We start from the raw sequence: 21,168 nt of genomic DNA on the forward strand, positions 1-21,168 counted from the left end.
GCCGGGAAACGAAGAGAAGATGGATCAGAAACTCGGAGATTACAGAGATGCTATCGCTGCTCAATTAGCAGCCATTGGAGCGCGACTGGATTCAATTTTTGTAGCTATGAAGAATGATGTTGAAACAATCAAGGCCCAGATGTATGGAACATCCCCTATCATGGTACATTCTAGTCCAGCGATTGATCATATCATCCCTACTCACATTGCTCATCCTAAACATCATTTAGAACCTGAGGATGAACCTCAACGCCTATTGACGAATTTGGTCAAGGGAACCGTACCATCCTCACCATCATTTCCCGCCTTTTACACCACCATCTCCTCTAGCACAACCCCCAACAGTAGCATATCCACTGCCTACCTCTGCCACCCCACCACATATTACCGTTTAATTGCCACCAAAGCACATCGCTACCTACATTTCTCCTTACCTCACTACCTCCTCAAACAAACCTCCACCATCACCAACAATCACACCTGTTCTACGAGTCCCCTCCCTCGTGTTGTTTACAACCACGCCCACACAAGGGACAAACTTTCCAACAGCTCTTGTACCACAGATTGCATCACTGCCAACTTCAACCAGGTGTCAAAATGACCTGCCAAATCAGTATCGGATGGCACAAAGGTGGGTTTTGGACACCGACCAACAAGAAGCTCAAAACTCTGCTACAAGCTACCATCTCTCCATTGAACCATTCAAGGAACAATAAATGATAGGAGCATATCAGTTTTCGCCAAATCGACTTGAGGACAAGTCATTTCTCCAGGAGGGAAGTATTGATAGGACTCTACCTTGTCAGCGGGTTAACCCATCTGGAACGGGTCCCGGTTCAATTACCTTGACCCAATCAATGAAAAGCAAAGATTTAGGGCTGAATTAATGGGGGGTTGACTGCTATTGGAGTGAAAGTCGAGAACGAGTCAAAGGGCTGAATTTAAGGGCTAAACTTTAGGATTAGTAACCTCTCTATTTCTTATTTAAGTATTTCATTTCTGCCCTAGTTTTCTATGTCTTGTTAGTTTGATTATCTAAGTGTTTATGTATTGGATATTAGCCATCTCGAATCAGGCCAACTATCTTATCATTTCAATAAATCAACCCTTTATTTTTCGGGCTCTAATACCAATGTTATACACCAAACAGTAGAACACAACCCAAAAGACTAGTCTGGTGGGTGAGAGAACCCATTTGCTATATAAACCCCACATCAGTTGCCCATACAACCGATGTGGGACAAGTCCCATACCTTGCAATGGTATTAGTCCATAACAATCGACCCTCTTTAAGGGCCAACGTCCTCGTTGGTCACTGCCATGTTGGTCACGACCATGTTGGTCACGGCCATGTTGGTCACGGCCATGTTGGTCACAGCTGGCTCTTTCCATGCCACCACTCCATGGGCCACCACTCCGAGCCTCGTTGGTCACGGCTGGCTCTCTCCAGGCCACCACTCTGTGGGCCACCACTCCGAGTTCTGGCTCTGATACCAATGTTACATACCAAACAGGAGAACACAACCCAAAAGACTAGTCTGTGGAGAACACAACCCAAAAGACTAGTCTGTGTTCTCCTATTTGGTATGTAACAGAATATTTAATAAAACCTAAAATCTAGCTATTTGATAGCTATATTTAATCACTATTTATATTAAAAAAAACCTGAAATCCCGCTATTTATTGCCTGCCACATACCATGTAGCGACCTTCGACCTATACGCTACGCTATCCGCTATAGCGACCATATCGACCGCTATTGACAACTATGGTGGATGGTGTAGTTTAACATAACGCCTTGCCACGTCAGCGCCACATAGGCAATGAGCATTAACTAACCCACTCTTTAACTAGCCCGAGGCGGTTTAACTAAAAACTCAAAAGAAACTAGATTGGCTGGTTTTGGGTGGCCCCCACCTTTGCAATGGTTAATGTCCATGAAGGGCATGGCGAACCCTTGTTTAGCCCCCCCCCCCCCCACAGCTATCCTAGGGCAGTGTTTGGGGCATTAACAAGGTGATGTGGCTTGGGGTGTTAAACCACACCATCCAGCCTTACGCTACTTTTTAGAGAGCAATCACAAAGTGATCATGATTCATGCTTTTTAGTTTTAGTATTTATATTTTAGGGTAAATTACTTTTTAAGTCTCTGTGTTTTAGTGGTTTTAACTAGTTGAGTCCAAAAGCAAAAAGTTTAACGACCTGAGTCCCTATAAGCATTTTCATTAACCATTTGAGTCCTTTTGGGTCCAAATTTTTACTTTTTGAGTCCTTTTTTGGACTCAAATCGTTATAAAATAAACAAAATTGGACTCAAAACGTTATAAAATAAATGGCTACGGACTCAGGGCGTTAAACTTTTTTATTTTGAACTTAAGTGGTTAAAACCACTAAAATATAGGAACTCAAAAAGTAATTTACTCTATATTTTATATTCTTCTTAGTTTTAGTATTTATATTTTATATTTAAGATATTTTGTCTCTCAATGGTAAATCTTGGATTGAAAAGTCTAAATTTTAATCTTGGTCAGAAGTTGACCTATCAATCTTTTAATATCATATTCAAAATTTAGAAAAGTGTGATGTCAAAAGCAATACTCTTTGTTATGTTATTGACATTCGTTTACAGTTGGTAAGATATCAATAAATTATTCTTAAAATCAAAATTTCTGCTACCATGTTTTACTTGTAACTCCCTTTTCTCCTGTTAAAACAAAACTATGTCAATGTTAACTTACAAATTAGTTACATAGCTTGACAAAGATGGTCTTTCTTTTCTGCTTGTTATTCTTTTATTACTGCAATACATCATTTGACTATGAATTATACTTTCTGTTTCATATATTCTGCACAGATCTCTCTCTCTTTTTTTTTTTCTAAAACAAAATGTTTCTATTCAGCTCCAGATTTTAGTGAAACTATTAAAATTTGAATTTTTTTCTTTTACAATTCAGACTTATATCATCCCAGAATATCTCGACTTCCCTTCCAACCGAGTTTACCAAGCTACCGTACCTTCAATTATTGTAAGAAAAATCTTTTTGCTTTATACGATATTAATCGATGCATTTTTTTATATTTATGTTCAGTGTTTTGTTAATGCAGGGATCTCAGTCGTAATTACCTCAGGGGAACTATACCTCCTGAATGGGCTACTATGCGTTTGAGCAACCTGTAGGAACACCTATATCCCGACATTAATATTTGGCGATTTTTATTGGATAATCATAATTCTTTTTTTTCTTTTTTTTCTTTCTAATAACATGTTTCTTGACGTCTCATTGTGTCTATATGCAGCTCTCTCATGGGAAACCGGTTATCCGGGCGGTTTCCAACAGCTCTTACCAAAATCGCCACCCTTCTATATTTGTGAGCCACATCGCCATTTCTTTAGTCGTTAGATTATAAAAGAAAATAATAAAATAGAATTATAAAGATGATGTGGCGTTAGTTAAATTTGATAGTGAATTGCTTCAGTTCCTTTACTTCTTTTGTTATATTTTATTTTATTTGTAGGAGCATAGAAGGAAATCGTTTTTCAGGACCCATACCCAAAGAGATTGCAAACTTGAAGAACTTGGACAAGCTGTACTATTTTTTTTTAACCCTTTAACATATATATTTATACGTTAACAATCCGACAAGAGAAATACATAGATCAAAATTGAGAATTTTCATAATTATATATTCATGTAAAACTTTGTATTTTCAGTGATCTATCTTCAAATGATTTCACTGGACATCTGCCTGCTGCACTTGCGAAACTTACCAACTTGACTTATTTGTGAGTGTAAATTTTGTAACTTTGGATGATAATCCATAAAGAGAGGTGATATATAGACTGTATTTTCTGTGTATTTTTTACTATTTTGCCCCTAATATTACTTCAGTTTTTTTACCCCTCTTGTTTTGTAAGGACAAAGGGGTCAAAAGTCAGTTAAAACCAATATTTGTAAGTGGTGAAGTTTTATCATTTTTGTAACTTATGTGAGCTTGTTTCATTTTTAGGAGGATATGTGACAACAATTTCACCGGAAAAATACCGAACTTCATTAGCCAGTGGACACAAATTGAGAGATTGTAAGAACCTTGTCATTTATGATAACCCAAATTCCAAAGTTTGATCTGCTTAACTTTAATCCAAATGATGACATGAAAGCTGATATGTTGGTGACTTTGACCATGTTGACTTTTTTTGACATGACATTGTTAACTTACCAGATTACCTTCAATAAACTATTTTTAAAGTTCAATGGTTTTTGTAGGCGGAAACAAAGTGGGTTACTTGAAATGGAAATATGTGTATAGTAGTATAACGTTACCTTTTTATGCAATTTCCGTCACTCGCTAGGGATGTTCTAATCTCAAATAATTTAACATTTGGTTTATGACGCAGAGATATACAAGGTTCTTCTTTTGAGGGGCCCATTCCTTCTAGCATCTTTGCCTTAACACAACTGCGGGATCTGTATGCCTTTTTCCACTCGTTTTTTTTTTTAATTTTTTTTTTTTGCTCTAGTGAGGTGTAATACTGGAGAATCAGTGACTTGAAAAATACAATGTGACTAAAATTCATTTTTCACTATTTTTATTGTGTAACACAGGAGAATCAGTGACTTGAAAGGTGGCGGTTCTACTTTCCCGTCACTAGAGAACATGCTAAAGCTAAGTATACTGTGAGTATTTTTTTTTGGCTTTAATGGCGATTTTCTTTTTTTAGTACTTAGTACTCAAGTGAACATGCTTATCACAACCATGGTTGCAAAAGTCGCTAGGCGGAGTTGCAAGTACTCGGACATGTTAAATTATAAAAATAATCAGTTTTCGGGAAATTATATATATGTCAAATATCATAAGTTCACTAATATATATAACAATATATGTGAATATCAATATAAAAAAAAATACATGTAATATCAATATAAATAAAAAAAATACATGTCAAGTATTTCAAAAAATGGTATTCATTTAATATATTTAATATTTTAAATGATAGACATAGAAATTATGTTTTATTTATTTTTTTAAATCAAACTTGGCCCAAGTTGACCACCTAGATCCAATTCTGGCTGAGGTTACCGCGTTTGTAGCGATCACCCGGCCTCTGAAACCTTGTTTACCAACATTGATCACAACCATCTGGAATTGCGCAGGGTACTTCGGAATTGTTTGATACATGGGAAGATTCCTAACTACTTTAAGGATATGATGTATCTTAATACCATGTAAGTAATCTTTTATTCTCATCTGGATTATCATTAACTTACTTTTTGTAAATATAAATTGGTTTTGAGAATTTTCTACTTTCAGAAACTAGAACATAAAAAGCTGGATGACACAAGCAACAATGATATAGCAATTTCATAATGATAATCCTTGGATAAAATTTATCAAGAGGGTGTTTGGGTCTGCATTTTGAAACTAATTATTTGATTATTGCAACTTAAATATGCAATAGTTAATTTTTTTAATGTTTGGATAACAGATTCAACTTCTGCTTTCTGAAATCAGTTTAATACCAGCTGCAATAATTTTTATTATCTAAAAGAAAAAAAAATATTACTTATTTACCAATTCTTTAAATCGATAGCTTGAAACTCTGATTTCCATTTCCATTTCCACTTATTTTCACAAAATGGTTCTTTTTGAACATTTGCATCATCTTGGAACCTATTTTCTTTTAATTTTTTTGCAGAGACCTCAGTTTCAACAATCTTCCTTTTCCCAACTAGAAAATGTGGACCACATGTATGTGAATTATCTTTCACAATATTTTCTTGTCTTCTAATTAGTAACCATTATCAATTCTCTATGTGTGTACATTATTTTAATAGTTATTTGACAAAAAATAATCTTACTGGAGCTATCCCTGGATGGGTCTTATCAAGCACCAAGAATGTGTAAGATATCTTTCCCTATAATCATTTTGTTACATCATCTTTATATGTATATGTGCCTTTACAGGGATGTTTCGTATAATCATTTTACCTGGGATGCTAGTTCTGGTCCAAGAAAATGTGATCAAGGGACAATGTAAGTTGTATTTTTTTTTTCATCGTTGTAGATTTGGGTTTGGTTTTGGTTTTATATGTGTTTTATGCCTAATGTAAACAATATTTTCCTCTACTTGTCTTAGAAACGTGGTGGAGGGCTATTCTTCGTCAACAAATGAACAGTAAGACACATGACCCTAACTCTTTATTTGAGGTCACACCAATAACATTGGGCCTCATGGGGCATAGGCCCGGTCTTAAAGTAGTTGCTAAATCCCATCACATGAAAAACTGAGTTATTTGGGCCTGGATTCCCATTTTACAATTTTTTCATGAATGTATTTATTCAGTTATAATTTTTTTATACAAAGTATAATTTCAAACACATGTTAAATTTAGGCAAGGTGTTTTAAATCCTAAAATAAAAACCTTATAACATGAAGAATAAACATACATATTTTTTCAATTAGTTTTATCAAGCATAATATACAAATGTGAGGATTGATATTCATCCATTTAGTATTGCATTTAAACTACACAGTGACAGTAAGTATTTTATTTTGTATTCATCCATGTCTAAGTAAAGATTTCCCATGTACTAAATCAAATGCACAGAGTAAGTAAAGTTTATACATCATTACATACAATTACACATTAACCAAATCTTATATATTAGTAAAAATGTCATCATTTGCATCAGAAATCAATTCTTTGCACATCAACTGCGGGGGTGAGGAAGTAAATATAAACAACACTATATATGAATCTGATATAGAGAAAAACGGTGCCTCGTCATATTACAATGATGGAAATTGGGCGTTTAGCAGCACAGGAAACTTCTTTAATGATGATCATGATTCTAATGCCTATATTCTTTCCAACACGTCTAATCTCCATAATATATCCCCTCATGAAACCGAGTTGTATTTAAGAGCACGCACGGCTGCTATTTCTCTTACTTATTATGGATTGTGTCTTATGAACGGGAAGTACAAGGTCAGGCTCCACTTTGCAGAGATTGTTTTCACTCAAGATAAGTCGTTTAACAGCCTTGGGAAGCGTGTGTTCGATGTTTACGTGCAGGTGATGCATCTTTTGGATGTTATGATCGGTTAACATAAGAATGCAACCAACTTTGGCCTGGTTTCTGTTTAGAGTAACCAAGTTGCCAATCAGGCCAGAAAGAAAACCAATTAAAATTGACAGAAAAGAAAGTCAACAATCAAAAGAATAGTAATTTAATTGCCTCAGATGTTCATGACAGAAAAAAGTCAACACGGAAAGTTAGTGCCAGGTCGGCTTTTCAACCTGTAACGGGATTGAATTAACTGCTTTTTGAACTGTAACGGGATTGAATTACCGACTGAAATTCTGGAAGTTGGTTTTTCTGAAGAATTTTTTATTTTTTTTTAAACAATGGAGGAATGAAGGCTTTTTCTGGCTAAAGAAGAGGTAGTCACGTAAATAGAAATCGAGTAAAAGCTGGTTATTTTTTATTCAATTACTTCTAAAATAATGAATGCAGTGTAACATCTTTTGATAACTCTTGCTGTAGGGGGAGTTGAAACTAAAAGACTTCAATATAGTGAAAGAGGCTGGAGGTACTGGCAGGGCAGTTGTAAAGAGTTATCTAGTGAATGTTAAGAACAACACCCTCAAGATACAACTTTACTGGGCTGGAAAAGGCACTACTGGAATTCCGGTTAGCGGAAGTTATGGTCCGATTATATCAGCTATATCAATTGACCCGATCGTAATCTAGATATACAATCTTGAGAATATTCTATTTATTAAAATAATGATAGATTCTAATTATTCCTAATGTGGTATGAGTTCAGTTCAATTATTGTGAAAATTAGATTGGAATGTAAAATAAGCAGCTAAAAACTCAGCAGATTTTCATCTCTCATGCCAAAAGTCTAGATTATTGGACATGGGTGATTGGAGTTGCTCTTTAGGGAAACTCCAAATGTCATATAATGGGGTGTACTCTAATATTTAAAGTGTTAACATTGACATGACATGTTAATTGATATCGCAAACCACTCTCTCCTTGTGTTAAAGGGCATTAAATGGGTTGTGTGTTAACATGTTAACACAATCTTAAAGAGATTGAATTAATTATTCTTTTCTTTTTTAGACCAAGAAACCCATTGTGGCACTTAGGTGGAGTTAAGATAGGTTAAAGTATACACAAAGGCCTAATGTCGATTTCTTCAAATGAAAACCACTATTCTGTTTTCGTGTGTTTGGCCTATATGTGCTTTTGGCAAATTAAGGAGGAAGATTATTTTCTGGAATTCATTGGTAAAGCTTAGTTGTAGCATTTTTAGTGGACTGGAAATCGATACTCAAACGGACGTAAAATTATGGCCAACTTCTAGAATATTATTAGATCAAGAAAACCTTTCAAAATCATGATTACAAATCCCTACCCGGTTTGCAGTATATATAGCTAACCTAACGCGTTAGATATAACTAGGATTGTTAATATAATTATCCTAAAAACATTCAAACCTAACTCGTTTAGGATGCTAGATAATTATTTAATCAATTAACTAGGACATGATAATTACAACTAATAATAAATCATAATCACATAATAATTTATAATTATCCACTCCTTAAAAACCCTCCTTGAGCCTTGCATGTCAAGTCAATTTTATTGTTCGAAATCTTATTTGGCAAACCTTCTATTCCAAAATCGTTTTCTTTGCCTTGATTCTCTTGAAACTCCACTTGATTTCGATCTCTCGATTCATCTTGCGCCCTCTTATTTTGTTTTACTGTTTTAGAGACTTTTTGATGGATATTGCTATATTAACCCAAGAAACATCACATCTAATGATTATGAATTCGTTTCAGTTTGATTTTGAATATATAGCCTGATCTAAGAAAAGCTATGTCTGTTTTTGAAATTTTAATCAAATTGAAAGATTTAGACTAAAGGGTATGGGGAGGCTCATCTCCATGAGGATGGGCCTCCACGTAGGCGTCACATCACCAACTCATGGAGGATGGGCCTCCATGCATTTTGAGGGGGGTGGAGGATGAGCCTACCCCACCTTTTATTTTATAAAACATTAAAAATTACAGCATAAAACAACCTAAATAAATTCATTTCATAACATTAAAAAAATTACATTCCTAAAAATAAAAATTAGTAATCCTAAAAACGAAAAAAAAAATTACGATACGATACGATTAAAAAACTAGACAACCTACGACGTCCATTTTTTTCACCTCTTCTTTAAAATTTAAATTAAAATTTTAAACTTTGGTTCATACCGACTATCGGGCAAGTAGAGGACTTAACAAACGCCATTGCTAGCGCCTCCTCCTCTACTTTCGTCCAAGGTCTCGCCTTTGCTCTCGAACCGCTTTTTGGCGCGGTTTCGGGTACGTTTTCAACCTTCTTCCCCTTCCCCTTGTTTTTTTTTGCGCTCGAGCTCTTGCGGTGGCGATTCAGGACGACTTCTTCATCATCATCGTCAAGTTGAACCGGGGGTTGCGGTTGCGATTGGAGGTGTTCAAACGTGTTGCGTTGCATGATTTGTTGGAGTGCTTGGTATTGTTGCATTTGTTGAAGTTGAGACATTTGTGAGAAGGCGTTGGGTGTTTGTTGGAAACCCGAAAACGGAAATTGCGAAGCCCCCCACGAAGAATCCATAGTCGGATTGTAATCGGGAGTCGAGAAAAATTAGGTTGGTTCGGATTGGGATTATTCGGGTTGGGGTTGTTTGGGTTGGGGTTGTTTGGGTTGAGTGGATTCATGATTAGAGCAAATGGTATAAAAAATATGGAGTGTTTTTTATAAAAAAAAGGAAAAGAATTGGAGAAGAATGGGAGTAGAATGGGAGAGAATTGTATAAAAATGGATGAGATAGAGGTATTTATTTAAATTGAAAAAGTAATTTTTTTTTTATTAAAATAGCCGTTACAACGGCTATATATTCAAACATTAGGCCCGTCTTCCCCGGCTGTGGGGAAATGATCTTGCCGAGCCGGTCCTTGTGATCATAACTGATTAGTGATAATAAATTATAATCAACATTAAAACCGCTTTGAATCAAAATCAATGGTTCAATTGCAAAACTTGTAGTTTTTTTACAAATATGATGTATTTATTAGTTAAACTGACAAACAAGATTGTTTTGAAGGGTCAACCATATTTCCTTAATTATATTTGGACTTAAAAATGAAAAAGAGAGAGAATTAATCTAATTTTTCAATTCATTTAATTTTGAAACAAATGAGTTATTGGAGTAGAAATTACGCTAAGGCTATAGGGTGTGGTCTTGACCCTTATGATCACAATGACCTTCTGTGTCAGTGCCATGTCACTCATCTCTATTCCACCATTCAAAACCACTACTCTAAGTGTGTGGTCAGAACTCAAACCACTAACCTATTATTTATTTTAATTTATCTTTGTTTAAAGAAAAAGGAAATCATTTCTTGAAATATAGAAAGGAGGACCATGGTTGCCATGGTTTAATCCATGCAAACCATGGTGGATCATGTAAGGGGGTTGTCACACCCCAATCGATGGCGGAATCATCGGGGCATGGCACTGAGCGAAACAGATTGTCCAGAAGTTCCCATAACAACTATCCATATAATCCAGTTAAAGATGCGTCCCATATCGTATCCCGAATAAACAAATACATTATTACAGATAACATCCAAACAAGTAATTATGTTCCGACAACTCAGATTTAACATGATAAAATAAATAATGTTTAAATGCTCCTAAGGACCCAGCCTGACAAGATCTACGGACAACTATGCACTAGTCGCTGGATCCTGACAGACAACTATTTGTTGGGGGCCTCTAGAGCCTTATTCAAGCCTCACTTTCCTAGCAAGTAAACATCTTAAACACCTGTCACATACGTTAAAATAAAGTTAATACATATAATGTAAAGGTGAGTATACAAGTTTAATATTAGTATATAGAGTTCGAATAGTTTACGTATAACCAGCACATACACAGAGGAAAACGAAGCATGTTAATTATCGACATGGGTCTATCGATACCAACGACTGCGGGTTGACTGTCCGAGACAGTTCACAATACACGATTATCACCTTAATCCATGCAAGTAATTGTCCTTAACAACCCCGTGTGAACGGGTGCTGAGTCCAAACTATAGTACTATGTTGCTAAGGCAGGTAGACAACATTCCACGTGTAAACATAACAACAAGCATTCATTTAGTCACGTAATACATGCAATCGGTTAGCGTTTAAATAGTTAAGTAGTGTGTTAGATTGTGATTTAATAGATAACGTATTGAACACCCAAAAGTGCTAAAGCAAAAAGGGTTCGAGTATACTCACAGATTGATGGATTGAAGGGAACGCTGGGAATAGGTTAGCCTGAATAGTTCGATAGGATAACGATGAGTGACGCAGAAATGCAAACAAGTGTAAATGGGTCAAACAGTCTGGTCGATCGAACAACAGATTCGATCAAACAGCCCAACCGTTCGGTTGGAAATTTAGTTGTGTCTAGAATTCAGGGATTTTTATAGGGTTACTTGAAATGGAAATCTGTGTGTAGTACATTACCTTTTCTCATCCTTTTTATTTACGTAGTTGGAAATTTCCGTCACTCGCTAAGGGCGTATTTATCTCATATATTGCAATGTTTGGTTTCATATATATAATGCAGGCATATACAAGGTTGTTCTTTTGAGGGTCCCCTTCCTTTGAGCATCTCTGCCTTAACTCAACTGAAGGATCTGTAAGCTTTTTTCCACCTAAGTTTTTTTTTTTTTTGTCTTTTTTGGTATTTAATCTAATGAGGCGGTCTAATAAGGTGGCCGAATGTACAACGTGATTAAAGTTCATTTTCACTATATATATATATAGGAGAAGGATCCGTTGGGAACCACCCTTTATTGCGATAACCGCGAGAACCAATGTGAAAACAACCAAAAATACCTAAAAAACACACACAAATTTTTTTTAACATTTTTTATAAAAAAATCGCTACTTTTGGTAGCCAAAAAAAAATAAAAAAAAAATTTGGCTACTAAAAGTAGGATTTTAATGTAAAAAATACTAAAAATATAAAAAAAAATTGTGTGTTTTTTATTTTTTTATTTTTTTTAGGTTTTTTGGGGGTTTAGTTTTTAGCTTTTTAGCTTGGAGGGAGGGGGGTTAGGTTTTTTTTTATTTTTATTTTTTTTGGGGGCGGGTGGGGGTTAGGTTTTTTTAGCTATTTTAGTTTGTGTTCACATTGGTTCCCGCGGTTCTCGCAATAAAGGTGGTTCTCGCATGAACCTTACCCTATATATTTGTGATACAGGAGAATCATCAGTGACTTAATAGGTGGAGTTTCTACTTTCCCGTCACTAGAGAAAATGCCACGCCTGAGTATACTGTGAGTTTCTTATGGCTTTGTATGGCAATTCCCTCTTCTGAGTACTCAGTACTCAAGTTATTACCACCATCTTGAGTTATGCAGGGTACTTCGGAATTGTTCGATCCATGGGACGATTCCCAACTACTTTAGGGATATGGTAAATCTGAGTACTATCTAAGTGAACCACAAGATGTTCCTTGCTTCTCATATGGATTATCATTAAGTTACTTATTGTAAATAATAAATTGGTTTTGAGAATTTTCTACTTTCGGAAACTACAACATAAAAGTTGGATGCCACTATCAAGCATGAAACAACAATTTTATTATGGTAATTCTTAGATGAAATTTTAAAGGGGGTGTTTGGATCTTGATTTTGAAACTAAAACAACAACAATAACCTTACTCAGTTATTCTCACCTATAGCTATAAAGCTATTAGTTGGGTCTTGGGAAGGCCTTACCTCCATCCTAGAGGATAGAATTAGAGAGGCTACTTCCTGTAAGAATCAAGATATAAGAGTCATAACAGTATACATATGCATACATCTATGCAAGAAAAAGCAGAAAAACATTCTTAAAATCACACCCAAAAAAAGAACTACAAAAACTAAAGCCTCTAAGACAAGAAAGCTCCCTACAACTCCTTAACCTTAATCATACGTCTCCACAAACTCCTAAAACATTCTTAAAATCACACCCAAAAAAAGAACTACAAAAACTCATCTTTGCTACCTTTAGCTTACGCGCTTGTATCTTCTTAATTGGCCCAACAATTTGTACCATATAACATAGCAGGTCTAACTGCAACCCTATAAATTCCCCCTTTAATTATGTTGGGAATCTCTTGTCGCACAATACCCTAGAAGCTGCTCTCCACCTGCACCATCTAACCTGAATGCGATGGACTACGCCACTATCTATCGCCCCATCATTTTGTACAAACGATTCTAAGTTCTTGAATTTAGTTACCTTCGGAACCACTTGCCTCTTAATGGTGATCTAAGTGTCCTAGTCATCGCTTACACAACTAAAATCACAGTAAAGATACTCAATCTTAGGACGAGTAATCCTTAAACCCTTACCCTCTAAATTGTTGCACACCACTCCTTTAACCTTGCATTCAAGCTTTACTCTCTGTCACTAAAACAATATCATCCGTAAAAAGCAAGCACAACGGAACTGTCTGCTGAATCAACTTTGACAACTCATCTAGGACAACAACAAAAAGAAACGGACTCCAGACCCTTGATGGAGTCCTACCTCCACATAGAAGAAATTAGTATTCCCTAGAGGTGCACGCACACTAGTTTTAGTCATAACATATATATCCCTAATTATGTCTATATAGTTCCGAGAATCCCATGTACCCCTCTACATTCCAAACTATCCCAAATAAGTCTGTGTGGTACACTGTCATATGTCTTTTAAAGGTCAATGACCCGTACCCGAAAAACCCGTACCCGAAAAACCCGAACTTTTAAATTGGTTGGTTATCGAGTCACTTTTTCCTAACCATAAACCCGAAAAACCCGACCCGAAAAACCCGAAACCCGAAAAAATAACCCGAAGAACACCCCTACTTGCAGGATCTATACACTGAACAAGTCAAGAACCTACCAAACCATTCCCTTAACCCCCGACCAGACGGCCAACATATCTCTATATAGACCGTAGAGATACGAATGGTGTAAATCTTTTATTTTATATAGACAGTAAAATAATGCTAAGAAACCACAGACAAATTGATAAGCAAGTTTCACCTTCAACGTAAGAAACTAGTTATTAAAGTCATTAATACAAAACCAAATAAAAAGTGTGAAAAGATTAAAAATCAAAAGTATTACATTATATGTTTGTCTTCACCAAGTGATGTAAGAGACTTAGGTAACCATGGCCTTTGGTTGTCAAGAACTCTTACTATCAATCTTGGATCCCGAGACTACTACACACACTCTAAGGTGGATGATGGATGATGGTGATGGATGTGGGTGTTGTAGTGTGGGTGAAGTGGGAGAGAGCTGGTTGGCTAAGTGATGCTTTTGAAGTGAACCAAGCACCCCTATTTATAGCCTGCACATAAGCCCGTACACGGCCCCGTGTCCATCATTTTTCTCTTTCTTCATTAATCGCAATTGTCTGCATTAACTCCACACGCCCCCGTGTTCACTGGGCACGGCCCCGTGTGTAGAAGCATATCTGTACTATCAAGATTTGCTGGATTCTGCGAATCTTAGCGTTGACCACGTTTATTCCTTTTCTTTGTATTTATGTTAGATTTGGTTGCATATTTGTTCCTTTTGTTCAATTAAGCTCATTTGGTCCTGAAAATACTAAAGGAAGAAAAAAGCACACTTTTTCCAACATTAGTACTTAAAAATGGTTAGTTTTATGCCTCATTTGATGTAATTTATATGTTGCATTTTACACACATCAAATACCCCACACTTGAATCTTTGCTTGTCCTCAAGCAAAATTCTTTAATTTGTGGCTTACACACCAAATGGAATGGGTAGAAGACAAGTTTTGGGCTTGTCTTGAGTGTCAGGAATCCAAGATCTTTATTAGGTTTTATTTTTATGCTATTTACAATCCTATTCGTTATGATTTATTTAGAACGTCTCATAAGAGAAATTACTTATTTGGGCATAAGATGGCTCTTTAAAATTCCATTTATATACAAGTTCACATACCTCACGGGAGATCACTCAACACTTGCCCGAAGATGTATTTTTGTGAAACACTAGAGACTGGCATGGAACTTACTTCTACCATAAGCTTGCCAAGCAATCAATCTTCCTCCTTTTTACTATAAACCTTTGTAAATATCAAGAGGACTTTGGGGAAGGGTTAGGCTTGATTTAAAGGTAGGTGGTTTTGGGTTAGATCGCTTATCTTACGACCCTATATAAGCACTATACTAAAAGTGACGAGTTAAGCATGTTAGAACAAGCTTAACTAAGTTTAGAAAAACAGGTTTGGCGTCAAAACAAACGGGTTTGATGCTCACGAGTAGTTTGGTTACAAAATATGCAAGAATGCGCATTTTGGCCGAAACTACGACTCGTCACTGAGCCTAGATAACGTGGTAATCAGTAGGTATAGTCGCTAAGGACTATAACCATCCTGATCACGCTCACATTATGAAGTTCGAACGAACTTCGCATCGACCATAAACTGGTCAATGCAGGAAGTCAAACATAGTACGACTTTCGGACTCGAAAAGCGATAAAACAACGAAGGAACACTTACAAAGGGTCCCCGAAAGCTAATCTCGATCCAAAGAACTCAGGTATGAAGCAATGGCTCCAACTTAGAGTTTAAGATCATATTTTAGTGGTTTTAACACAAATGGGGGGGGGGGTATTTATAGGAAAAGCATGACCGTTAGGATCGTTTATCGAATATCGTGCCATGATCTTGTCCATACACTTGTCACAATGTTATGGTACAGCAGGTTTTGCCCCTTATTGGCTGGAAGAGACAAGGGCAAGCTTGGCCTTTCACTACATGAAGAGGTAATAGCATTTAAAGCTGAATCTGCTGTACTGGGGGTGCCTTACGGACCGTATGGGTAGTGGCTTACGGTCCGTAAGCCCTTAGTTTGGCAGATTTACAGTTTTGGTTCTTGCAGCTCCAAAACTTGGTATTTGATGCATTTTTGGCACGTTTAAGCCCCGTTAACCCCATTTCAAAGCTCTAAAATGAAGTTAAAGTACAGGGAACTTAAAATGTGCTCAAAAATATCTCAGATGTCGGTTCGTTTGGCCGTACGGTCGCGATGTTCGGTTAATTACGACGGAATGCGCATAAGCGCGAAAGACGATCCAAATTGCGCGACGAATGGATATTTCTCATGCCATACACTAAGGCATAATATAAGGATGCTTACATAAATTTTTGGATGTCCGGATGTATTCAGAACGTAAGTTATGCGCGAAAGTGCAAACTTGTGCACTTTTTGACACTTTTAGTCCTTGAATGACCCAAAAGTTTATTTTAGCATACCAAACCCCTCAAAGCCTATTTCTAAGTTATGTAAAGGATATTTATGGTATGTTTAACTTATGGACATGTCCCGGAATGTTCGTTACAGTTCAAACTGGCATACTTTCGCGGTTTGTCATGTTTAGTCCCTGTAAGCGAATTAACTTGTTTTTGCCATACCGAAGCCTTCAAAACATATTTCTAAGTTATGTAAAGGTTATTTAAGGTATGTTAAGCATATGTTGATGTTCCGGAGTTTTATTCGCATTAAACTGAGTATGTTTACGCACCAGTTTGCGTATAATTCTCTAGAAAGCGATGTAGAGTTTGAAATTGAACAAAAGTCAAAACATGAAAAATGTAAAACACAACCAAACAAACATTGGGATCAAATAACATTGTTTTATTGATAACTGAACTGTTCATAATGATATCGAGTACAAATGTTACATTTGGCAGGCTCCTGATTTGGCGGAGGAGTCGTCTCTTTTTGGGGTGTCAGTGAAGTTGTGGTTTGGTTAGATGGACTCTTTTCAGACGGATGTAGTGGACCCTCCTCGGGACCTACGGTACGTTTCTCAATGTGAAGAGATGCACTTGCACCTTTGGGTTGGTTTCGGTATTGCTGGGTAACGCGCCTTGTGGTCTCTCGGAGAAATTTTGAGCTAGTTGATTTAGTCGATTTTCAATGTTTTGAATACTAGCTTGTTGATTTCTAAAGTTTGATTCCATTTGTTGGAATTGATCTGAGTTTTTCTTTTCGGTGTCGGAGATGAGGCGTGAGATAGTATCTTCAAACCTCTCTCGTCCCCCTTGTTGTTGTTGAGAGAAATTTTGTGACTCATTTCTTGGTTGTTGAAAGTTTGTTCGTTGGTTTTGGTTTTGTTGGTTAATACTATTGCCGAGTTCTCTCCAACCAAGGTTAGGGTGGTTACGCCATCGTTGGTTGTAGGTACCCGTTGGAGGACCTGACGGCATAGGTCTATTATCAATGTAGTTTACCGTTTCCGTTTGATTATCCATTTGTTTCATACAACTCCAATTTTCATGTGGCTCACCGCACCCTTCACAAGCCATAACCGAGTTCATTTTTGCCATTTCTAACTTTTTGATTTTCAAAGAGAGGGCCTTGATTTGGGCTTGTAAGGAAGTGTTTTCGTCTACCTTATGGGCGCCCGGGGCAATAGATTTTGTGCCTCGGGGAGTGTGCCACTGAAAATTGTTTTGAGCAATTTCCTTAATTTGATTATAAATTTCATTTGGGTGACAATTTCCTAGAAGTCCCCCGGAGCTAGAGTCAAGTGTTTGTCTTGTGTGTGGCAACAACCCATTATAGAAAGTGGATACTTGTTGCCATACCGCAAGACCATGACGCGGACACTTTCTCAATAGCTCCTTGAATCTTTCCCAAGTTTCATATAAGGATTCCCCGTCCTCTTGTGCATATGTATTAACTTTTGGGGCTAGTTCTTCCCAAGTGTTTACCGAACCCACTGGGACGGTGTTAATCTAAGCCTTAGCTCGGTCTTTTAGTGAAAATGGGAACATTCGGAGGCGGATGGCGTCTTTTGATGCTCCATTGATGCGAAAAGTATCACATATTTCAAAAAAGTTGGTAATATGTGTCACACCCCCAAAATCCACAAGCGGAGTATCACCACATGGAGGCGTGACATGACCAGGACCAAGCCACCAATCATATTGAAGATTATAAAAAATAAGTAAAAGTCATTCATCAATACGAAAGGTGTTTAAAAACCAAAACATAATCAAGTGTGTAGCGGAAGCAATAATGTAAAACCCAACATAAGTTATAAGTTTGCAGTGTCATAAATGTTTATCATGGCATCCACGATCCATGTTCACAACGACCGCGCCTCCAAGTGCAAGCTTCATGAGTACCTAACGTCCTGCAAGGCATGTAACAGAGAGTCAACAACAAAGCTGAGCGAGTTCACAGTTGGGTGTTTAGTTTCAGTATTCGTTTCGTAATTCACATGTTCGTTTTGTAAACTATGTATCGTATTTATTTGTATCGCGGCTCTCCAGGCATGTTTGCGAAGATTAGTGGGGGTTTCCCATGTATTCTAAACTAGTTGTATTTGTATCGCGGCCCTCCACACATGTGTGCGACGATTAGTATTCGTATCACGGCCCTACAGGCATGTGTGCGAAGATTAGTATTCGTATCGCGGCCCTACAGGCATGTGTGCGAAGATTAGTAGGGGCTTCCCATGTGTTACTAGTCTATTTGTATCTATAATCATTCAATCCCATTCCCAACCCCGCGGATCCCATGCCTTGGTATGAGTGTGAACTCACCTTGGTTTGCTTGGCAGATACACAGGAAAGTTAGTTGAGAAATAAGGGGTCAACCACGTCCTGACATGGTTACCATACGAGTTAGGTGTAGGTTCAAGTATAGCACGCAAGTTTACATATAAACTAACAAGTTTTGAGCACGTGTGGATCATGGCAAACACATAACAGTCAAGTGCATAACATATCCGACTTGTGCGATTCAAAAGAATGGGCACGCACAAGTCTAACAGTCTTGTGCGATCCATTTCAGCTTGTGCGACCGAACAAGACTTGTGCGATTGAATTTGGGTTTTGAGGCCCAACAACGAAACAGTTCAAGTAGTTTGTGTGTGGCCCAACATCTTGTACGATCGGCACCGGCTTGTGCAATCCACAATATGTTGTGCGATCATGCATAATTAAATAGTACTCCACGCTTTAATGATTGTACCTAGCTTATGTGACTCTATTGTGCGATTGCCCTTGTGTGATCCAAGAGCTGGTATATTCAGCTCTTGTGCGGCTATGGGGCTTGTGCGATCAGGTTTATTATTCGTAATTTAAGGGGAGTCGGTTACATCATTTATTTGCAAATTAATTCTACAGTTCCCATATTTGAAATCAATCAATTAACATACTAACAGTTTCCAATCCAAGCAATAATCGATTAAGCAGAAGTTTTTAACAGTAGTTTCCTATGAACCCTAATCATGAATTGAACACTCATCATCATTCTCATCATCGAATCAAACAGTGGGGTGTAACACTAAATTCCTACTTCAACATGCATAATTCTTGACAAGACCTATGAATATTGAACATCTAACACATCACAGTCGATTAACTTATGTTCGATTCGATGTGACTTACATGTGAGCCGTTTATCACAAATACCACCTCGTTTTTCTTCATACACCCTATTCATTAATATTAATCAACCGTATCGATCACACAATCATATATTATCAATAACTCCTCTAATAAGAACCCTAATCATGTATGAGGCCATAACACAAAATCATGAATTAAACAATCAAAAGTGAAACACTAACCGGATATAGGATAAGATGAGGAGTAATCCGAATAAGAAATTCTTTGAGGGAAGGGGATGTTTGCCATCGGCCTCCAGGAGAGTGTAGGGTTTGATGTGTGTGTTGTGTGATTTGCAAGAATGAGGAACACAATCCTACCCTAAGTGATTGTATACGCATAAAAGGAGTGGGCCAAACCCATACCTGGGCTGCCCATTGGTCTCGAGTTCAAGCATAATGAGCCGAGAGGATGTTGTGCGGTCGGATTAATTGTGTACGGCCCAAGGGTGTTGAGCGATTGGAGTTTTATACCCATTAACTTACAATGCAATCACATAACATTTAATTGATCAACCAAGTTCATATAGTCACATATGGTCCACATACGTTACATTAAACACAAAGATAGGTTCGAAATACGAGTTGTCACATTATCCCCAAGTCGAAAGGAATTTCGTCCCGAAATTTGGTGCGTACTCACTGAGGAAGCTAGTTAAGTTGCATGGTTTTCCTGGGGTGTCACATCCTTCCCCCGTTTGTTTGGAATTTCATCCTGAAATTCCGCAGTAGCTTCAGCCTCATAAGTGGTTGTACTGTTTGCGAACAATTGGGGATACTTTTGTTTCATTTGATCTTCGCGTTCCCAGGTGAACTCTGGGCCACGACGGGAGTTCCAACGAACTCGAACAAGAGGTATTCTAGTGTGCTTGAGGACCTTAACATCCCGGTCCGTGATTTCAACAGGTTCCTCGACGAATCGCAACTGTTCGTCGATAGTGAGCTCCTTCAATGGAACTATAAGGGTCTCATCTGACAGACACTTCTTCAGATTCGACACGTGAAAGACGTTGTGAACCCCACCGAGTTCTGCTGGTAGGTTCAGTTTGTAGGCCACTTTGCCTATTCTTTCTATGATTTCAAACAGTTCGACATACCGCGGATTGAGCTTGCCTCGTTTGCCAATAGGAACTACACCTTTCCAAGGTGAGACTTTGAGTAGCACTCGATCCCCAACCTGGAACTCGAGTGGTTTCTTGCGCTTGTCAGTGTAGCTTTTCTGACGGTCACGAGCTGCCGCCATTCATTGTCGTATCTGCGCAATTCTTTCTGTTGCGTCTACTACCATTTCTAGACCCGTGATCTGACTATCACCCACCACTGCCCAACAAAGAGGTGATCGGCATTTACGCCCGTACAATGCCTCAAATGGAGCGGCTTGAATGCTGGTGTGGTAACTGTTGTTATATGAAAACTCAACCAAAGGGAGATGTTTTTTCCAGCTGTTGCCGAAATCGATAACACATGCCCGAAGCATGTCTTCTAGAGTTTGAATAGTGTGCTCAGACTGCCCATCTGTCTGAGGGTGATAAGCTATGCTCATATCTAATCGTTAGCCAAAAGATTTGTGCATTGCTTGCCACAGTTCGGAAGTGAATCGTGCATCACGATCGGAAATAATGGAGGTTGGCACTCCGTGCCTCACAA

General features: G+C 37.6%; 2 protein-coding genes, 1 long non-coding RNA gene and 1 other non-coding gene across 4 annotated transcripts; all 4 read left to right on the forward strand.

The window, feature by feature from the left end:
* Positions 1-2,815: 2,815 nt before the first annotated feature.
* LOC110925570 (probable LRR receptor-like serine/threonine-protein kinase At1g07650) lies at positions 2,816-4,680 on the forward strand. The gene is made up of 8 exons (XM_035986363.1): positions 2,816-3,026; positions 3,106-3,174; positions 3,298-3,369; positions 3,517-3,588; positions 3,713-3,784; positions 4,009-4,080; positions 4,397-4,468; positions 4,605-4,680. Exons 2-8 carry the CDS (start codon positions 3,158-3,160, stop codon positions 4,678-4,680), a joined length of 453 nt encoding a protein of 150 aa, XP_035842256.1. The 5' UTR covers positions 2,816-3,026; positions 3,106-3,157.
* A 427-nt stretch (positions 4,681-5,107) lies between these two features.
* LOC118489020 lies at positions 5,108-6,221 on the forward strand. Its single transcript, XR_004885792.1, has 4 exons — positions 5,108-5,225; positions 5,696-5,900; positions 5,965-6,033; positions 6,137-6,221. It is a non-coding gene; the product is annotated as an uncharacterized LOC118489020 (long non-coding RNA).
* A 358-nt stretch (positions 6,222-6,579) lies between these two features.
* On the forward strand, positions 6,580-7,362 carry LOC118489019 (probable LRR receptor-like serine/threonine-protein kinase At1g07650). The gene has a single exon (XM_035986525.1). The coding sequence runs from the start codon at positions 6,675-6,677 to the stop codon at positions 7,107-7,109; it is 435 nt and encodes a 144-aa protein (XP_035842418.1). The 5' UTR covers positions 6,580-6,674; the 3' UTR covers positions 7,110-7,362.
* Positions 7,363-17,714: 10,352 nt separating this feature from the next.
* On the forward strand, positions 17,715-17,816 carry LOC118489522. Its single transcript, XR_004887542.1, has one exon. It is a non-coding gene; the product is annotated as a small nucleolar RNA R71 (small nucleolar RNA).
* Positions 17,817-21,168: the final 3,352 nt, after the last annotated feature.

The sequence above is a fragment of the Helianthus annuus genome, chromosome 17, assembly GCF_002127325.2.
Source record: "Helianthus annuus cultivar XRQ/B chromosome 17, HanXRQr2.0-SUNRISE, whole genome shotgun sequence".
In the NCBI taxonomy this organism is placed as follows: domain Eukaryota; kingdom Viridiplantae; phylum Streptophyta; class Magnoliopsida; order Asterales; family Asteraceae; genus Helianthus; species Helianthus annuus.